We start from the raw sequence: 18,396 nt of genomic DNA, 5'->3' as shown, positions 1-18,396 counted from the left end.
AATCTCAGAATTTAATAGAAATTAATCACTTTTCCGCATATTACAAGTGATTTCCGATTATGCAAAAAATAAAATATTACCTAACTTTATCAGAAAATTTTAACTGAGTAACGACTAGAAATTTGAATATTTAAGTTCATTTCATATATTTCTTTTGTTGAATTGTATAGTTTTATATACTATAATAAATTTTTAAAATAATTTAGTTTGGAATCTTTAAAAATAGTTTAATTTGATATTTTTAAGAATATCATAGATATATGATAGATCAAAAAGTTAAAAATTATAAACACTCTAATTTGATTTATTATAGTACGGGTCAATAATATGTCACTATAATATGAAAAAAATTTCAAAAGAATATAGTTTCTTGCTATAGCACGAGTTAAAATTTCAAAAATATGATTTCTCGGATTAAATTTAAGTTTGGAATAATGTTTTTTGGTAGGTCAAAATCTAGATATAATAGAATATATCTTACAAAATAGATGTTATTTTCATAAGTCATATTCAATATATGATTTCATGGTATAGTGTTCCATCTAAAAAATATTTTCAAACAAATAAAATAATCACATATATGATACCAAACAAACAAAAAGAAAGAATTTCAACCCGTGCTCTAGCACGGTCATATTCTAGTTCTTATATATTTAGTTAACCTCTTTATTAAATCGGAGAAAATAATTTTATATAATATTACCTTCTTATTTTCAAAAATTAAAATTAAATTTGTGCATGAGGCAAGTACCACTATAACAGCATGTATTTACAATTCATACATACCCAAAAAAAAAAAAAAAACAATTCATACTTACACTTACACATGCTAAAAAAAAGTTATGTAAAAGTTTTCTAAGTGAGGAAATATTAATGTGTACACATGCTAATTAACTTTTGTACAAATTATTACAATGTGGCTTCTTATATTATAGAGAGACTTGTCGAATTTTTACAACAATTTTTTAAAAAATATTGATTCGCACGCCAAGGGAAAATAAAATTAAAATTAATGTAAAAAACTTTAGTAAAATTGTCAGATAGTCCCTAGTTTTAATGGTATAAATAGTAACGACCTTAGCTTAATCAAGTGGTGAGTGTCACCACCATGGAAGTAGTCTCGTCTCTCGGATTCCGAGACCTCCCTTCACTTCCCGTGACGACGAGTCTCAACCACCATCCTCAACGTTCCTATAAAATCGGAGCTCCGGCGAATTCTCCGTTTAGACCAACCCGAACTAGACGACCTTCTCCCGCCAAAAAGCCCAAACCTTTTAGGGAAAGAGATGCTTTCCCTTCTTCTCTTCCTCTCCACTCCCAAAACCCCAGCAGTATCCACAGAGACATTCAAAGGTTTGCGAGAAAGAACAATCTCGAAGACGCTCTCACGATTCTTGATTACCTCGAACAGAGGGGCATACCTGTAAATGCGACAACTTTCTCGGCTCTTTTAGCCGCGTGTGTTCGCCGGAAGTCGTTAATTCACGGTAAGCAAGTCCATGTTCATATACGTATCAATGGGTTGGAGAGTAATGAGTTTCTTAGGACCAAGCTTGTTCATTTGTACACTGCTTGTGGTTCGGTTAAGGATGCACAGAAGCTGTTCGACGAAAGTACTAGCTCAAATGTTTATTCTTGGAATGCGTTGCTTAGAGGGACTGTGATATCAGGGAAGAAACGGTATCAAGATGTTTTATCTACGTTTACGGAGATGAGGGAGCAAGGGGTTGATTTGAATGTTTATAGTTTGTCTAACGTGTTCAAGAGCTTTGCTGGTGCATCTGCTTTGAGACAGGGGTTGAAGACGCATGCACTTGCGATCAAGAATGGTTTGTTTAGCAGTATGTTTCTTAAGACTTCTCTTGTTGATATGTATTTCAAATGTGGCAAAGTAGGGCTTGCTCGTAGAGTCTTTGATGAGATGGTAGAGAGAGATATAGTTGTTTGGGGGGCTATGATTGCTGGATTGGCTCACAATAAAAGGCAGTGGGAAGCACTAGGATTTTTTAGGACGATGATAAGTGAAGAAGGGATATATCCAAACTCAGTTATACTTACAACGATTCTTCCTGTACTTGGGGATGTTAAGGCACTGAAACTGGGAAAGGAGGTCCATGGCCATGTGTTGAAATCGAAGAGTTACGTGGAACAGCCGTTTGTTCACTCTGGTTTGATTGATTTATACTGCAAGTGTGGGGATATGGTTTCTGGGAGACGGGTGTTCTATGGATCCAAACAGAGGAATGCCATTTCGTGGACTGCACTGATGTCTGGATATGCAGCCAATGGAAGATTTGATCAAGCTTTAAGGTCGATTGTTTGGATGCAGCAGGAAGGCTTTAAGCCAGACGTTGTTACAATTGCTACTGTTCTTCCTGTTTGTGCAGAGCTGAGGGCTATAAAGCAAGGAAAGGAGATTCATTGTTATGCTTTAAAGAATCTCTTCTTGCCAAATGTATCCCTGGTCACTTCCTTGATGGTGATGTACTCAAAGTGCGGTGTTCCAGAGTACCCTATCAGATTATTTGACAGGTTAGAGCAAAGGAATGTGAAAGCATGGACTGCCATGATTGACTGCTATGTGGAAAACAGTGATTTAAAAGCAGGGGTTGAGATATTTAGATCAATGCTGTTATCAAAGCACAGACCAGATTCTGTTACGATGGGTAGAGTTTTGACTGTTTGCAGTGAGCTCAAAGCATTAAAGCTGGGGAAGGAGCTTCATGGGCACATTCTGAAAAAGGAATTTGAGTCGATCCCCTTTGTGTCTGCAAGAATCATCAAGATGTATGGACAATGTGGAGATCTCAAAAGTGCTAATTTCTCTTTCGATACTGTTGTAGTAAAGGGCTCTCTGACATGGACCGCCATTATAGAGGCTTATGGATGCAACGGACGCTTCAGGGATGCAATAAACTGTTTTGAGAAAATGATATCAGGAGGGTTTACTCCTAACGCCTTCACATTTACAGCAGTTTTATCTATTTGCAGTCAAGCCGGATTTGCTGATGAAGCTTATCGCTTCTTCAACTTGATGCTCCGGATGTATAATCTGCAGCCATCAGAAGTTCATTATTCATTGGTCATTGAACTTCTCAATCGATTTGGTCGTGTTGAAGAGGCGCAAAGACTTGAGGCCATGAGTTCCTCGTCATCCCTACAAGCCTGACTGCAGATTCAGACATCTTCTTTGCTTTTCTCAAAGCCACCAAGTAAGTTGCTCCAAGAATTCTGAATAGTACATTTTGTTCTCTTGCTTCCAAGAACTTGCATCAATAGTATTGTATATACTGAATTTGGTTCCAGAAATTTATTAGATTGACTTGTTCAACTTGTAAATCTTGCAGTATCAAATGTAGTTTTTATTTCTTCGGAAGATTAGTCAATGCTGTGTTAAGGTAAGAAAGTCAAGAGAGAACACAAGTCTAGTAAGAATAAAAATATCTTAGAGCTTCAGGAATCCATACAATATAATATCAAATAAACAATTTTTTAAAATAATGACAAGTCACACCTCACAATCTCTGAAAACAGCTTATAAAATAGTAGCTGTGTGTCTAATAGTACTAAAAAAAATTTAAAATATATGTGAGGAGGTCCATATTTGGGACCCTTGTGCCCTTCCCTCCAAAACCTGGATGAGCTTTATTCTCTACTATAACGTCAGAATCAACAACCCTTGTGCTAGACTCTGACAACTAAACTTTAATAAATTAAGCATTCTAGGCCAGTAACTTATGCTGGCAATGGTATGAACCCAGTTTTGTAAGACTGAGCTGTAGAAACTCTCCATGAGTTGGGTTTTGGGGTTAGGGGTCCCAAAGAAACTCACTCTGGTACGTTTCCCAAGCATACATCTCCACATCATTAGCAAAACCCATAGAGTCGTATGTTGAATGCATCAATGTAGAAGGAGATCCCAGAGTTGACTCGTTGATCGCTTGAATTTCCCTGGGAGAGAGACTGACCATTGTTGGTCCTACCGTGGAGGAGCTAGAGCTGTCCACTTGCATGGCTGACTCTGATGCTTCGGTTCTGCGGCAGAGTGTTGCCTCATGAGCTGCCATCCGAATGCTGTCCGAGCTAGAGTCTACAGGACGTGGCAGGCTGCTGGCGAGCTCCGGGAAGTTGAGACGAGCCTCACGTCCCCTGAAATGAAATGCTGCCACGTCATAGGCGGTTGCAGCCATTTCAGGAGTCTCGAAACTGCCTAGCCAGATACGGTTCTTGGTCCCCGGTTCACGGATTTCAGACACCCATTTCCCCCATTTTCTCTTCCGGACACCTCTGTATGCAGATGGTACACCTTTGCCTTCGTTTTCCGCTTTGTCACCGTTACCGGAATTCCTAAGACCAGCCATGAACAAACACACACACACACACACACACTTAAACACACACAAAAGTAAGTTTTTGCTCTAGAGTGTTTGTTCTTTTTTTGTATTTCGGTCTGCTTGGATTCTGATGTTGGAATGTTTGTAATTGTCTTTCACTTATTTATAGGTGTGGATTTAGTATCTTAACAGCAGATAAACTCCTGTACACGTTTTAAAATCTCAGAGCTTCAAATTGTGGTTTCCAGGAAACTTCAAAAGGTGGTTAAGCCTTGTGGGCTTAACAAGTGTTATCTATTCAGAATCAATGGCACTGTAGATTCACTTAAAGAGTAATATGATTAAAATAAGAGAGACTCTTTATGAAGGGAGGCAGAATCTGTTGTAGGCTTTTGTTTTAAATGAAAGCCACTGTAGTGAAGAGGTAGACGCGGTTTCTCTTCTTGCATCATCTTTGGGGACCCATATTTCTGATCCATTCCATAACTTTGTGATGCAAAGAGTTGGTGCATAAAGTGGGATTATCCTAAAACAAAAATGTCAAAGATCATTGGATCAAACTATTCCTTTTTCCTAGGTCAATTCGATTTAAAAAAAAAAAAAACAATTTAAAACTTTTGTCGTCGTAATGTTTTTCTTTAACCTCATTATACCAAGCTCAGACTAATTCTGAGACTCGTACAATACTGTCTAATTTTTTTTTGTTGCTTTACAGTATCTATCTGTGATTTTTTCCCCCGAGCATAATGAATGAGATTCGATCCGTAACATCATATACGTACATACTAAGTCCTTAACCACTAGGCTACCATACTTGGTTTTTATTGATATATTTTTAGTCAATGCTCTATAAAGGAAAGGAATGTTAAATTTCTATTTTATGTCAACATGTGTTATGCAGTTTTATCACAACGATGTTATTATTAACATTAACATAAACTATTAGGCGATATAGTTTTTTAGACACAAATAATGTAAAACGTTATATGTCTTTTGAGTGGTAGAGCGAAATGGTACATTGGTACAAAGTACATACCTATCTGCTTTACAAAAGAGTGTAGGATGGGAAGAGTCTTGGTTTGAAAAGGATAAACGTTTTTGGTTTCATCTGTCGGAAAAGACAGCAGATATAAAGTCAAGTTCAAAGGAGACAGAGACAGAAGAAGCAGAGGAGTTTTAACTTTTAATAACCAAAAACAAAAGAACTAATGTTGTTAAAACAAGTGTCACTGATAGTGAGTTTAGAAAGTTAGAAACAGAAGAAAACAAAAGTTTCTTTAGACCACCGACTTGATCTGTCTTAGATTTTCTGATTTGATAAAACATTCGTACTTGTAAATAACAATGAAATGCAAAAGGAAGAATTCAAATCTCATGGATTCTTCGTACTGCCTTTTTGTCGTTTGTTTTTTACTCAGCGTGAGCACTAAAAATGGGTCGTACGCGTTGTGGAAAACAATGAGTCGAACCCCTAAAACTGATATCTTCCTAGGAAAAACATTCAATGACGTATGCTGTGAATCACTAAAATATAAAACATACAATGTACCTTGATCATACTTCTGTTTGTTTATATTTTTTATCAAATATTTCATAGAAAAAAATTAACTGTTCCTGAAATAATAATCTTTTAAAACTTATAATGTTATACTGGAATCTCTGAATTGAATTGAAACATTCAAATCAAGAGATTAGAGCTTAAAGATATTTTGTCTAGTAAAAATACTAAATTAAACAAAAAGAAAGTGTGGTTATCACTACTTCTCAACAATGGAAGATGTTCATTGGGCTTTCCTAAAGATGAACATTGGAAGAGAAAGAAATATAATATGTGGTGTGCGTGAATGTGGAATTAGTGTGGTGAATTGCAAGCTGGATTCCTAATTAGAGAGGATCTAGTCAGTACTAATGGTGTGCTCTGCAGCTGGATTCCTATTTTGAAGACTTAAGAATCTATTTATCAACTATATATAAAAAAAAAGTCTTAATTATTAATTAGTTTAATCCAAAAATTTAAGTACACTCTTTTCGTCCGAACAAAGCCAAAAACAAAAGTGGCAACTTTAAGTTCCTTTGACCACTCGTTGTTCTGTCGGCGTGAGCATCGTTTGACATCTTTGTTTAATGGGCTTAAATTGACCCATCTATTGTATTTTCCTGTTACTAAGGAATTTATAAGCCCATTAAGTTTCGGCCCACGTTAGACGTCCGTAGATCTTGATTGACGGCAGGTTGATTTTTTTCCGGCGAGTATCTCAGATCGACGAGTTTTGTTTTCAGACGTGATTTCGAAATGAACGTTGAGTCAAGCAACGAGTCTTTCAAAATCGGGCAGCGAGTCCACTCGCTCAACGATTCGCGTCGGGTGGGCACCGTGAAGTACGTCGGAGGTGTGGAGGGATACTCCGGGACCTGGATCGGCGTTGATTGGGATCAAGACGGTGATGGAAAGCATAACGGCTCCGTCAACGGCGTTTTCTACTTTAACGGTCGTTCACAGACCTCCGCTTCCTTTGTTCGTTCTCAGAATCTTAGTAGTGGTATCACATTGCTTCAAGCCTTGGAGCTTAGATACAGAACAGCTTCAACTAAGGACGAAGAAGGTCTGAAGAGAATGTTCAATTAGATTAATTGTGGTTTTGCTTGAATTGGTTTTTGGAATTTGAAATGATGAATTTTTTTTTTTTTTTTTTTTTTTTTAATTTTGCTGTTGTTAGATGAAATGTATGTTCTCTCTGCTGGGAACAAACGTGTTTCGATTCAGCTTTTGGGAGGGGACAAGATTCAGGATAAGTTGAGTAGGTTCGAGGAGCTTACGAGTGCTTCTCTTTCTTATCTTGGTGTTAGCTCTCTTGGAGTTTCACCTGAGTTGGGTTCAATTCTACCTAGTAAGATTCATTCTACTCCTTTTAGCACTCTGCAATTGACAAAAACACTCGTGTGACTCTCTTTTGATCAGTACCTTTACTTGCTTCCTCTGTTACAGATTTGAAGCTGTTGGACTTAACTGGAAACTTGATTTCTGACTGGGAGGTATTGAGTCTTTACTGCTTTGGCTGTTTGGTGACATTGCTACTAACATTTTGTAGCTTTTATATTTAGAGTTTATGAGTGATCATTGTTCTCTTTTGGCTTCCAGGAAATTGGTGCTCTATGTGAACAGTTACCAGCCCTTACAACTCTTAATCTGTCTAGCAATTCATTATCAAGTGAAGTCACCTCTCTGCCACAGTTAAACAACATCCGTGTATTGGTTCTTAATAATAGTGGTGTGAGCTGGAATCAGGTGACATGTGACTACTTGACTTGTTACTTTTTTCTCACGAACTAAATCTGAGCTCCATCTCAGTTTCCGACTCTTGCCATCATGATGTAGGTTGAAAATCTTAGGCGCTCGTTACCTGGAATTGAGGAGTTGCATTTGATGGGGAACATGATATCTTCCATAACAGTAATGTCTTCTTTTGTAGTTCCAATGCTTTCTGAGATTCTCCAAGTAGGATTTAGTTTGGACATGCTTGGAAAACGCTTTGGTCTCTTTCAAAATTATACTTGAGTTGCACTCATGCCAACGCCTTTTTTGCTTTGAGAACTTGGGTGTTGAGTTTGTAAATAGTTTTTAACCCTCTCTGGTTTCTTCTCGCAGTCGATGTCGTCCTCAGATGATCAAGCATTTAATTCTCTGGAACTTCTGAATTTGGATGATAATTGTATCTCCGATTGGAGTGAAGTATTAAAGCTAGCTCAACTTCCATGGTCAGAAATTATTTTCCCTTCTATTCGTAGTTGATGGACCTGTAAATATACATTGCGCTGATGATACGTATTATCAATTGATCATCTAAACGTTTTTTCTCAGCTTGGAGCAGCTCTACCTGAACAAGAATAAGCTGTCACGCATATTTCACTCTGTAAATAGCAATGAATCACCAAAGAAAAGCAGCGACCCATTTCCAAGTCTACGTTGTCTTCTTCTAGGTAATCTCCTCTAGTGTAATGTCCCTTTCTTGAAATTTGGCCATTTATCTCAGCCCTTGTATTATTTCAGGAGCCAACAACATTGATGATCTGGCCTCGATAGACGCACTGAATGTGTTTCCTAAGTTGGTGGTATTGAACTTTTGTTCTGTGATTCTCTAATAGATCAGTAATGATCCTTGTTATAGAGGCTAAGCACTTGGTAGACCATTAAAGATCATGTCCTTTAACTGAACTCCCTTCTTCAACTTGTAGGACATCAGGCTTTCAGATAACCCAATAACCGATCCTGCAAGAGGCGGTGTCCCGAGATTTGTTCTCATTGCACGGTTGACGAAAGTACAAGTGCTGAATGGGAGTGAGGTAGAACAACTGCCTAATAATGTTAAACATATTGTTACCTTTCATTGCTCTTTAAAATCTGAATCTATCGGGATTTTCAGGTCAGAGCTCGTGAAAAAAAGGATTCTGAGATACGGTAAATCATCAATCCCCTCTGTTGTTTGATTTTAGCGGAAGGACTATCCTTATTTTGTTTTGGATGATCGCAGGTATGTCCGGATGGTGATGACAAAACCAACTGACAAGTCTGAGATTGAGCTGCTCCACCCTAGGTACAATTTTGGTTTCTGAATCCTGTTTTCTTTTTTTTAATGCAAGTTTCTACCAAAAGAAATTGATATAAGAAAACGTTAACCTTGTTTGTGATATTGCAGGTTTGATGAACTCAAGAAACGTCACGGAATTGAGGATGAAAGAGCATCAACTAAGAGCAGCGGCCCTAAGAACATGGCATCTGGACTTATCTGTATGACTCTTTTAAGCGTTTCTTATGCATGGTTCATTGATTGTATAATAGCTACTATTATATAACTATGACATGTGCAGCCATTACTCTCAAATGCGTTGGTCCATCAATGGGTGAAAAGCCTGAGTTGACAAAGAAGTTACCAGGCAGTATCACGGTTGTTACTTCTTCTTGTCTACTGAGAATCTGAAGTCTAAAAACTCTGAAAATGTGTACCAATTATGTTGAACCTTTTGATTCGTGTTCGTACAGGTTGGGAAGATGAAGATCTTATGTGAGAACTTTTTCAAGCTCAAGAACGTCAAGCCAAGATTATTTCTGCAGGAGGAGGTATATATCCTAAAGATTACGACTGCATGAGTCTTTGTATCTCCATGTTCATCATATCAACAGAAATATTCTATATTTTCTGTGGCAGGGCTCACCTTTTCCTACAGCACTCGATGAAGAGACATCAACATTACTGGACGTTGGAATCTGCGAGGGCTCTACACTTCTAATAGACGAAGAGAGTTAAGAGACACATAGAGAAAACTCTTGCATTCACGATCCAAAATTGATTATTTTCAAAACAGATGCATTATATTCTCAACGATAACATTAGGCAAAAGTTTTCATATGAAGAAGTAAAATATTGAAATTGAAAGAACATGTTTTTAAGAGAGCTCAATGATCTTGCTTCTTTTTCTGCTACATTCTTTCTCCTCTGCATCACTCTCGCTATCATCACTTTCATCATCGCTGCTCGAATCTCCATCTCTAGCCGCCAGACCAACGCCTGAAACCGCTGCTTCAGCGGCACTGACAGCTTCAGGTGTGTTGAGATCAGCGACGCCGAGCATCAAATCCATTTCGATAACTTGAGATTCGTCTCCCGTTAACGCTTCGATATCAAAAGCTTCAGAGTTTCCTTCCGCTGCTTCTTGCTCCAACTTTTTGTTAGCTTCCGCCATAACCCCTAAGAAGCCTTTCACTTTGTCGAGAAATTGGCTTTTGGCAACTGGAGCAATAGTTGGTGGCTTCGATGGAGGTGCCGCCTCTTCCCTCTGCTTCTTCTTATTCTTCTTCTTCTTCTTATTCTTCTTCTTCTTCTCCGTACAGATCAAAAGTGCTGAATCCATAGCAGAGGTAGAAGAAGATGGATTCTCCAGCTCCAATTTCAGAAGATCTTTGCAGTTTTCTTTCCCTTCCATGATTTTTGCTTGCTGATATCAAAGAGTATCGAAACTAAGTTGAAGAAGAGAACTATGAGATTGACCAGTGGAGCTTTTTAAGGTCACCTGTGAAATAGCCGCTCTCGTTTTAGGGTTTTTGGTAGATGAAGATGTTTTGACAATCAATTTAGAATTTGCAAATTAGTATTTATATTTACACTTTAAATTGAAATTGTACAAACCTAGCGCAAGTCAAAATTGGTAACTTTGACTATTTGGTTTAACCGGTTAAAGCGACTGATTGAATGCCGATAGTATTAATTTACCCGGTTAGTTATTAAACCGATAGATCTATCTTGGATTCTTGGTCAAGCATACCCGGTTTATTTGGCCTTGTTCCTAAAGTTGTGTCTTAAAGAAAAAAACAGAGGATTTAGAGAATAAAAATAGAGACAATTCGATTAGTTTAACTCAAATTACTACTACAAAAGCAGTTTCTGTTAGACGGCACAGTGGTTGCTTAATTTGTGTTTAAAAAACAAGGTAATGAATTTGAAGCGTCGATGATTACAAGCTTATATCATACTATCTCTTTTAGGACATTGAGGCGCTTTAGCTCTGTTGCTTTACCTTCCTCTGCATTGAAACACGACCTTGTTGAAGGATTGCGTACGTTAGTGAGGTCCGGTGATCTCCGTCGAGCTGTTTCTTTGTTCTATTCTGCGCCGGTCGAGCTTCAGTCTCAGCAGGCTTACGCGGCTCTGTTTCAAGCATGTGCAGACCAACGCAATCTTTGCGATGGAATCAACTTACACCACCACATGCTCTCACATTCCGATTCTTATTCCCAGAGCCTTGTCCTAGGTAATTACCTCATTACTATGTACGCGAAGTGCGGGAATGTCTTGAACGCACGCCAGGTGTTTGATTATATGCCTGATAGGAATGTAGTTTCTTGGAGTGCATTGATCTCGGGCTATGCGCAAGCAGGGAACGAACAAGAGGGGTTGAGTCTTTTCTCTGCTATGTTAGCTCACTGCTGTCCTAACGAGTTTGTGTTGTCAAGCGTGTTAACTTCGTGTCGGTATGAGCATGGAAAGCAGGTACATGGACTTGCTTTGAAACTTGGTTTACATTGTTCGGTTTATGTGGCGAATGCGCTTATCTCTATGTACGGTAGGTGTCATGATAGTGCCGCCGCATATGAAGCTTGGACTGTGTTTGAGGCCATGGAGTTCAAGAATCTTGTTACTTGGAACTCAATGATTGCAGCCTTCCAGTGCTGTAATCTCGGGAAACAGGCCGTTGGTGTTTTTATGCGGATGCACGGAGATGGAGTAGGATTTGATCGTGCCACGGTGCTTAATATATGTTCTTCCTTGTACAAAAGCTCTGACTTGGTTCCTGACGAGGTTTCAAAGTGTTGTCTTCAGGTGCATTCTCTGACTGTAAGATCCGGGTTGGTGACTCAGACTCAAGTGGCTACCGCATTAGTTAAAGTTTATTCAGAAATTTTAGGAGAATTTGATGACTGCTACAAGATTTTTATGGAAATGAGACACTGCAGGGACATTGTTGCTTGGACTGGGATTATAACAACGTTTGCAGTGTATGATCCAGAGAAGGCTATACTTTTCTTTGGTCAGTTACGTCATGAGAAGCTAAGCCCTGACTGGTATACTTTCTCAAGTGTACTAAAAGCTTGTGCGGGACTTGTCACTGCTCGCCATGCTTTGTCTATACACGCTCAAGTGATCAAGGGTGGTTTCGCAGCTGACACTGTGCTGAACAACTCTTTAATCCATGCGTATGCCAAGTGTGGCTCTCTTGACTTGTGTAAGCGTGTATTTGATGATATGGATTCGCGGGATGTGGTATCGTGGAACTCAATGCTCAAGGCTTACTCATTACATGGCCAAGTAGACTCAATTCTACCAGTCTTTCAGAAAATGGACATAAACCCTGATTCAGCGACTTTCATAGCTCTTCTCTCGGCTTGCAGCCACGCTGGACGAGTAGAAGAAGGATTGAGAATATTCAGATCCATGTTTGAGAAACCTGAGACTCTTCCTCAGCTAAATCACTACGCTTGTGTGATCGACATGCTAGGCCGAGCTGAACGTTTTGCTGAGGCAGAAGAAGTTATCAAGCAGATGCCAATGGAGCCAGATGCTGTAGTTTGGAGTGCATTACTGGGATCATGCAGGAAACATGGTAACACCCGGTTGGGTAAGTTAGCAGCAGATAAACTGAAAGAACTAGAACCCACAAACATATACAATGCAGAAGGTAGCTTTACCAAAGCCAATAAAAGTATAAAGGAGACAGAAACATGGCGAGTGAGGAAAGAACCAGGCTTAAGCTGGACCGAAATAGGAAACAAGGTTCACGAATTCTCATCAGGAGGAAGGCACCGTCGTCCAGACAGGGAAGCCATATGCAGAGAATTAGAGAGGCTGATTAGTCGCTTGAAGGAGATAGGTTATGTTCCAGAGATGAGATCAGCTTCACAAGATATAGAGGAAGAAGAACAGAAGGAAGAGCATTTATCGCATCACAGCGAGAAACTAGCGTTAGCATTTGCAGTGATGGAGGCAAGAAAATCAGGTGATCACGGAGTGAATTTGATACAGATAATAAAGAACATAAGGATATGTATTGATTGCCATAACTTCATGAAATTGGCTTCAAAGCTTTTGGGGAAAGAGATACTTGTGAGAGACTCGAATCGGTTTCACCATTTTAAAGATTCATCTTGCTCCTGTAATGACTACTGGTAATCTCGCCGACGATGAGGCCACGGAGCTATGTTGGTTTCTTATGTTACTTTCATCTCAAGACAAGGACAAGGACTGATTTGGCAAATAAATAAAGTTTTATATATATATTTAAAAAGAAAAAAACAATGAGGAATGGAAAAAAAGGACTGTTGTGTTGTAATTAAGGAAAAAAAAGAAAGAAAAAAACAAGTTGGTCCAGAGAGGTGATAGAGGTGGGAGGAGGAAGAAGACGATCTTTCAGATCCCAGACTTGTGCTTCTCTTCCGTCATCGTCTTCTTCCTCGATCTCGGTTAAATTACGCATTTACCACTCCGCTTTGGTTTTTAGATCTCTCGTCGGATTACTTGTTTTCACGTCGTCGTCGTCGACCGACAACAAATTAGGAATTAAATTTTTCCGATCCAGCAGAAAAATGTCGATAAACATGAAAACGTTTACTCAAGCACTAGCGAGAACGGCTGCTGTGATTGAGAAAACGGTTCATACAACAGTTCAGGAAGTTACGGGACCTAAAGCTCTTCAGGATTACGAGCTTCTCGATCAGATCGGCTCCGCTGGACCTGGCCTCGCTTGGAAGCTATACGCAGCTAAGGCGCGTGATTCCACGCGATCTCAGCAGTACCCGACGGTCTGTGTATGGATGCTTGATAAGCGTGCTTTATCTGAGGCTCGTGTACGAGCTGGGTTGTCTAAGGCAGCTGAAGATGCGTTTCTTGATTTGATTCGAGCTGATGCGGGGAAGCTCGTGCGGTTGAGGCATCCTGGTGTGGTTCATGTGGTGCAAGCGCTTGATGAGAATAAGAATGCTATGGCTTTGGTTACGGAACCGCTTTTTGCCTCTGTGGCTAATGCGCTTGGGAATGTTGAGAATGTGGCTAATGTGCCCAAAGATCTCAAGTCAATGGTTAGCTATTTATGTTCTCTGTTTAGCGTCATGTATCCGTTATGTCATGTTGCTTTGCTGTGATTCAACTCAACTTGAGTATTTTCTTAAATTGATTGTTTACAATTTGATCAGGAGATGAGCTTGTTGGAGGTGAAACATGGCCTGCTCCAGATTTCTGAGACACTGAACTTTCTCCACAATAACGCAAATCTCATACATCGAGCCATATCTCCAGAGGTTCATTTTCCAAAATTCTTAGTCACATACTTGTCTTCTTAGAAGTTGTATTTATATGGTTACTTAACTTGCGGAATTGTAACTTTTCCTCAGAATGTTCTTATCACTTCGGCTGGTTCTTGGAAGCTTGCCGGGTTTGGGTTTGCTATTTCGGCAGCACAGGCTGGGAATTTGGATCATATGCAATCATTTCATTATTCTGTGAGTTTAAAATCAAATTTATTACTACACGGCTGTGTTTCTGATGTATTCAACTCTACTAGCTAGATGATTTCCTACATATGACCGTGCAGGAATATGACGTCGAGGATTCAATACTGCCAGTCCAGCCATCCCTAAATTACTCTGCACCTGAACTGATGCGCAGCAAAAGTCCTTCAGCTGGAGCTTCGTCGGACATTTTTAGTTTTGGATGCCTTGCCTATCATTTAGTTGCTCGGAAACCGTTGTTAGACTGCAATAATAATGTCAAGATGGTAACTCTTAAACCCGAGCTTTTAGCTTTGATGTTCAGATATATGCTGTCAGATACGTTTCGTCTCATGCTTTATGTCTTAGGAGTAGTGTTAGTTATTCATAAGTATAGTATTATACTTTTGGATTTTCCACGGTTGATAATGGTTATCTTGAAATTTCTTGCAGTACATGAACACGTTGAACTATATAACAAATGAATCTTTCTCATCTATACCCTCGGACTTGGTATCTGATTTGCAAAGGATGCTATCAACGAACGAGTCCTTTAGACCAACAGCATTAGATTTCACAGGTAAGTGGAAAAAATCTTGACGAGGTTTCCTTATTTTTTGTGTGACAATTGTCTCTTTTTCTTGTTACTTACATCTTTAACTTGAAACTATCATTCTGTAGGATCAAATTTTTTCCGAAGTGACGCTAGATTACGTGCTCTCCGTTTCCTTGATCATATGCTTGTACGTGTATATGCTTTCAATAATTGTTTCAGACAGACTGTACATAGATGATGAAAATATATCTCCACATTTGATAACCTTTTTGGATCATTTTTCTCTTCATTCAGGAAAGAGATAACATGCAAAAGTCTGAGTTCTTAAAAGCATTATCAGATATGTGGAAAGATTTTGATTCCCGTGTATTACGGTATAAGGTAGTCACTTTACTGACGTAGCCTGTGTCTTGATAAAAAGATTTGATGCTCAAATGATATGTCTTGCTACAACTAAGCAAACCATGTTTTATGATGCAGGTGCTTCCACCTCTTTGTGGTGAACTTAGGAATTTGGTTTTGCAACCAATGATCTTGCCAATGGTTTTAACTATAGCACAGTCTCAGGTAAGTCTGAGTGATAAGAAAAACTAATTTTATCTAGAAATCACTGATTGAATGCTTGAAAGTTGAAACCTGATATTACCTTTGCAGGATAGAACTGACTTTGAGCTGATAACACTTCCGGCTCTTGTTCCTGTTCTCAGTACTGCTTCTGGAGATACATTACTGCTGCTTGTTAAACATGCAGAGCTTATTATTAACAAGGTAAAGTTTATCAGTTGTATGCATTACTGACATGTTTTTCTTACCCTGCACATGTTTGTTTCTGCTGAAGTTCTTCTGATTGGACACAGTGGGATGGAATAAAGGATGTATGTGTAAAATATGGTCCAGTTTGACAACACAGCAGCTCAATATAATAGTCTTTTGTGCTGCCATAAACTGATGCATGCAGATCTAGTCAGATACATATTTGGTTATAAGCTTCCACGTTGAAGTTAGACTGACTGTTGTTTGTTTCTGTATCCAGTTGTAAATATGCATTGAAATCAATATCCTTTTTCTAATGCATATAGGGTGAGATCCTTACTCGCTTACATTTATGTCAAAATTTTCAGACTGATAGCGAGCATCTTGTATCGTACGTCCTCCCTTTGCTTCTACGAGCCTACAATGATAACGATGTCCGCATTCAGGAGGAAGTTCTTAAAAGATCCACATCTGTTGCTAAGCAACTCGATGGGCAGGTGATGCTCAATGCTTTGTTTTAGTGTTCATTTGAATAATTTGTTTTTTCTCCCCAGAAGATTAGAATCAACTTTTGATGTGGCTTTGTGGTTGTGCAGTGTAGTGTCGGTTAATTCCGCTGGCTGAGCTCTTTTAATTAACTTTTTTTCCGTCTTTATTTATGTAGGTCGTGAGGCAAGCAATTTTGCCTCGTGTTCATGGCTTGGCTCTCAAAACTACAGTTGCTGCGGTGTGTTATACTTTGTTAGATTATCTCGACTCGAGTTTCTTCTATACCAATGTCTTTAAGAGCTTGAAAAAGAAAGAGAAATATGAATTAACTGATTCCATCTTCTCATAAATAATTGACTGGAATGCACTTGTTGTGCAGGTCAGAGTAAATGCTTTGCTCTGCTTAGCAGAGTTGGTGCAAACGCTTGATAAGCCTGCCGCTATCGAAATTCTGGAAACGATTCAACGGTGTACTGCCGTAGATCGTTCTGCACCCACCCTAATGTGTACGCTTGCTGTGGCAAACGCAATCCTCAAACAGGTAGGATTCAGGTCAAATTTTCTCTTTTATGTTTGAAGTTTGAATGTCTTGACTCTCCCTCGTTTCTATATGTGGTGCATTACATCTTATTATCTATTCATCATTGTTCTCTAGTATGGAGTTGAATTCACAGCAGAACATGTGCTTACCCTGATGATGCCGCTGCTTACTGCCCAACAACTGAACGTCCAGCAGTTTGCTAAATATATGCTATTTGTCAAGGATATTCTCAGGTGTGCCTGTTGTTCTCAGCCAGTACTTCTGAATAGTGTTTTCACGTCAGTACCACAACATAATGTTGTTGTTTTATTGTGATCCGTATTCGTCTTGTAACAGGAAAATAGAGGAAAAAAGAGGAGTTACTGTGAACGATTCTGGAGTCCCAGAGGTGAAACCGCATTCTGTTGCCAATGGAATCCAGTTTCAGTCATCGACCCAAACACCTGAGAAGGTTGCTTCTGCAGCCAAGAGCAGTCCTGCATGGGATGAAGATTGGGGTTCTTCGAGCAAAGATTCTGCTGTGGGAAATCCTGCTTCTTCTCGTCATAACACAAACCATCAGTTTAACAAATCTGTAGATCAGTCACAGCCATCGATCATGTCTACTCTTCCTAACAAGGCAACAACACCAACCACATGCCCTGCAGTAGACATTGAGTGGCCTCCAAGACAATCTTCAAACCTCACCGCTCGAGCAACTGATGATAAAACACAACTAAACACAGGAACATCATCTACTCCGGGTTTCGATGAGTTAGATCCGTTTGCTAATTGGCCTCCACGTCCCAACAATGGTGCTTCTGTTGCTTCTACCGGACTCAAAAATGGCTCTGCATCCAATTTTAGCAACAATTTACCAGGCGGCACCCATTTTCAGACAGCTAACAATGACAACTGGGCATTCAGCAATGCCCCCTTGTCTTCGCTAAAACCACCCCAGCAAGGTAATCCAGGTATCTCTGCAAATAATCAAGATCCAATCAACTCTTTTGGTTACCCAAAACAAAGCCAAGGAATGCCATCTTTCACTAGTGGTTCATACAATAACCAGAAGCCAGCAGACATCAGTTCCATATTCAGTTCAAGCAAAACCGAGCAGTCCGCAATGAAACTTGCACCACCACCTTCAGTAGCAACGGGAAGAGGAAGGGGGAGAGGTAGAGGTGGTACTGGCACATCTACCTCAAAGGCTAATGGTTCACAACCATCTCTATTGGATCTATTATGACCACTGTACTCGGTGTTGGACTTGTTGGTGTTGGTGTTTGGTCGTGTAGTGAAGAAAAGCATATACACATATGGAGATTGCACACCGTGCTTTGTGATGCAGAGAAAACTGTTCAGAAAAATGGAGATGTTATGTAAACATCTTCTGGGATTAGCTTCTTCTACAATATAAAACTTCACTACAGCTTCAGGTTGTTTTATGTCTTTCTCAAAGTTGTGTAAATTTTTGTTTTGTTTTCTTAATTGCTCTCACCATTGCTCTCACCATTGCTTCATTCGTCACACATTATATTATTTTACGGCGGCTACGCTATTTTCATGTATACGTTTTTTTTTTTTTTGGCAGTTCCTGGACCCTTCCATACATATGAAGTTTGGTTATATTTTAAATGTCGGAATCGCTCCATTTGTCTGACACACACGTAAGAATTTCAGTACAAACACGAACAAGACGTTACACAAC

The 18,396-nt window shown here is 39.2% G+C and overlaps 4 protein-coding genes and 2 pseudogenes across 8 annotated transcripts; 4 read left to right on the top strand and 2 right to left on the bottom strand.

The window, feature by feature from the left end:
- The first annotated feature begins 1,108 nt into the window (after positions 1-1,108).
- LOC104712720 (pentatricopeptide repeat-containing protein At1g71460, chloroplastic pseudogene) lies at positions 1,109-3,376 on the top strand (annotated as a pseudogene). The gene has a single exon (XR_015565014.1). The product of XR_015565014.1 is annotated as a pentatricopeptide repeat-containing protein At1g71460, chloroplastic pseudogene (transcript).
- A 50-nt stretch (positions 3,377-3,426) lies between these two features.
- LOC104712719 (ethylene-responsive transcription factor ERF021 pseudogene) lies at positions 3,427-4,866 on the bottom strand (annotated as a pseudogene). Its single transcript, XR_015565015.1, has one exon. The product of XR_015565015.1 is annotated as an ethylene-responsive transcription factor ERF021 pseudogene (transcript).
- Positions 4,867-6,378: 1,512 nt separating this feature from the next.
- Positions 6,379-9,790, top strand: LOC104712717 (tubulin-folding cofactor E). The gene is made up of 15 exons (XM_010429677.3): positions 6,379-6,937; positions 7,052-7,222; positions 7,321-7,367; positions 7,474-7,620; positions 7,711-7,785; positions 7,981-8,090; positions 8,194-8,312; positions 8,383-8,444; positions 8,568-8,675; positions 8,756-8,790; positions 8,864-8,926; positions 9,029-9,120; positions 9,201-9,277; positions 9,373-9,450; positions 9,539-9,790. Exons 1-15 carry the CDS (start codon positions 6,628-6,630, stop codon positions 9,635-9,637), a joined length of 1,593 nt encoding a protein of 530 aa, XP_010427979.2. The 5' UTR covers positions 6,379-6,627; the 3' UTR covers positions 9,638-9,790.
- Positions 9,681-10,313, bottom strand: LOC104712718 (uncharacterized). Its single transcript, XM_010429678.3, has one exon. The coding sequence runs from the start codon at positions 10,311-10,313 to the stop codon at positions 9,777-9,779; it is 537 nt and encodes a 178-aa protein (XP_010427980.2). The 3' UTR covers positions 9,681-9,776.
- Positions 10,314-10,669: 356 nt separating this feature from the next.
- LOC104712715 (pentatricopeptide repeat-containing protein At1g71420) lies at positions 10,670-13,177 on the top strand. 3 transcript variants are annotated; one of them, XM_087463696.1, is made up of 3 exons: positions 10,793-11,138; positions 11,226-11,377; positions 11,455-13,177. In XM_087463696.1, exons 2-3 carry the CDS (start codon positions 11,361-11,363, stop codon positions 13,052-13,054), a joined length of 1,617 nt encoding a protein of 538 aa, XP_087319822.1. In that variant the 5' UTR covers positions 10,793-11,138; positions 11,226-11,360; the 3' UTR covers positions 13,055-13,177. The 3 variants fall into 3 exon arrangements, with proteins under 3 accessions (XP_087319821.1, XP_010427975.1, XP_087319822.1); XM_087463695.1 differs by having other exon boundaries at positions 10,670-11,377; XM_010429673.3 differs by having other exon boundaries at positions 10,713-13,177.
- LOC104712713 (SCY1-like protein 2 B) lies at positions 12,900-18,323 on the top strand. Its single transcript, XM_010429671.3, has 14 exons — positions 12,900-13,959; positions 14,074-14,178; positions 14,272-14,379; positions 14,472-14,654; positions 14,821-14,947; positions 15,049-15,110; positions 15,218-15,304; positions 15,404-15,490; positions 15,578-15,691; positions 16,045-16,173; positions 16,341-16,403; positions 16,545-16,706; positions 16,821-16,939; positions 17,043-18,323. Exons 1-14 carry the CDS (start codon positions 13,468-13,470, stop codon positions 17,932-17,934), a joined length of 2,730 nt encoding a protein of 909 aa, XP_010427973.2. The 5' UTR covers positions 12,900-13,467; the 3' UTR covers positions 17,935-18,323.
- Positions 18,324-18,396: the final 73 nt, after the last annotated feature.

The sequence above is a fragment of the Camelina sativa genome, chromosome 9, assembly GCF_030686135.1.
Source record: "Camelina sativa cultivar CO46 ecotype springtype chromosome 9, ASM3068613v1".
Lineage (NCBI taxonomy): Eukaryota > Viridiplantae > Streptophyta > Magnoliopsida > Brassicales > Brassicaceae > Camelina > Camelina sativa.
The sequence above is the reverse complement of the archived record's forward strand: the minus strand, read 5'-3'. Positions and strand labels throughout refer to the sequence as shown.

Coding starts and splice junctions, on each gene's coding strand:
- LOC104712717 (XM_010429677.3), top strand. CDS start 6,628: ATGAACGTTGAGTCAAGCAACGAGTCTTTCAAAATCGGGCAGCGAGTC. Junction 6,938..7,051: donor TTCAACTAAGGACGAAGAAG/GTCTGAAGAGAA, acceptor TGCTGTTGTTAG/ATGAAATGTATGTTCTCTCT. Junction 7,786..7,980: donor ACATGATATCTTCCATAACA/GTAATGTCTTCT, acceptor TTCTTCTCGCAG/TCGATGTCGTCCTCAGATGA.
- LOC104712718 (XM_010429678.3), bottom strand. CDS start 10,313: ATGGAAGGGAAAGAAAACTGCAAAGATCTTCTGAAATTGGAGCTGGAG.
- LOC104712715 (XM_010429673.3), top strand. CDS start 10,838: ATGATTACAAGCTTATATCATACTATCTCTTTTAGGACATTGAGGCGC.
- LOC104712713 (XM_010429671.3), top strand. CDS start 13,468: ATGTCGATAAACATGAAAACGTTTACTCAAGCACTAGCGAGAACGGCT. Junction 13,960..14,073: donor CCAAAGATCTCAAGTCAATG/GTTAGCTATTTA, acceptor CAATTTGATCAG/GAGATGAGCTTGTTGGAGGT. Junction 15,305..15,403: donor CCCGTGTATTACGGTATAAG/GTAGTCACTTTA, acceptor TTTATGATGCAG/GTGCTTCCACCTCTTTGTGG.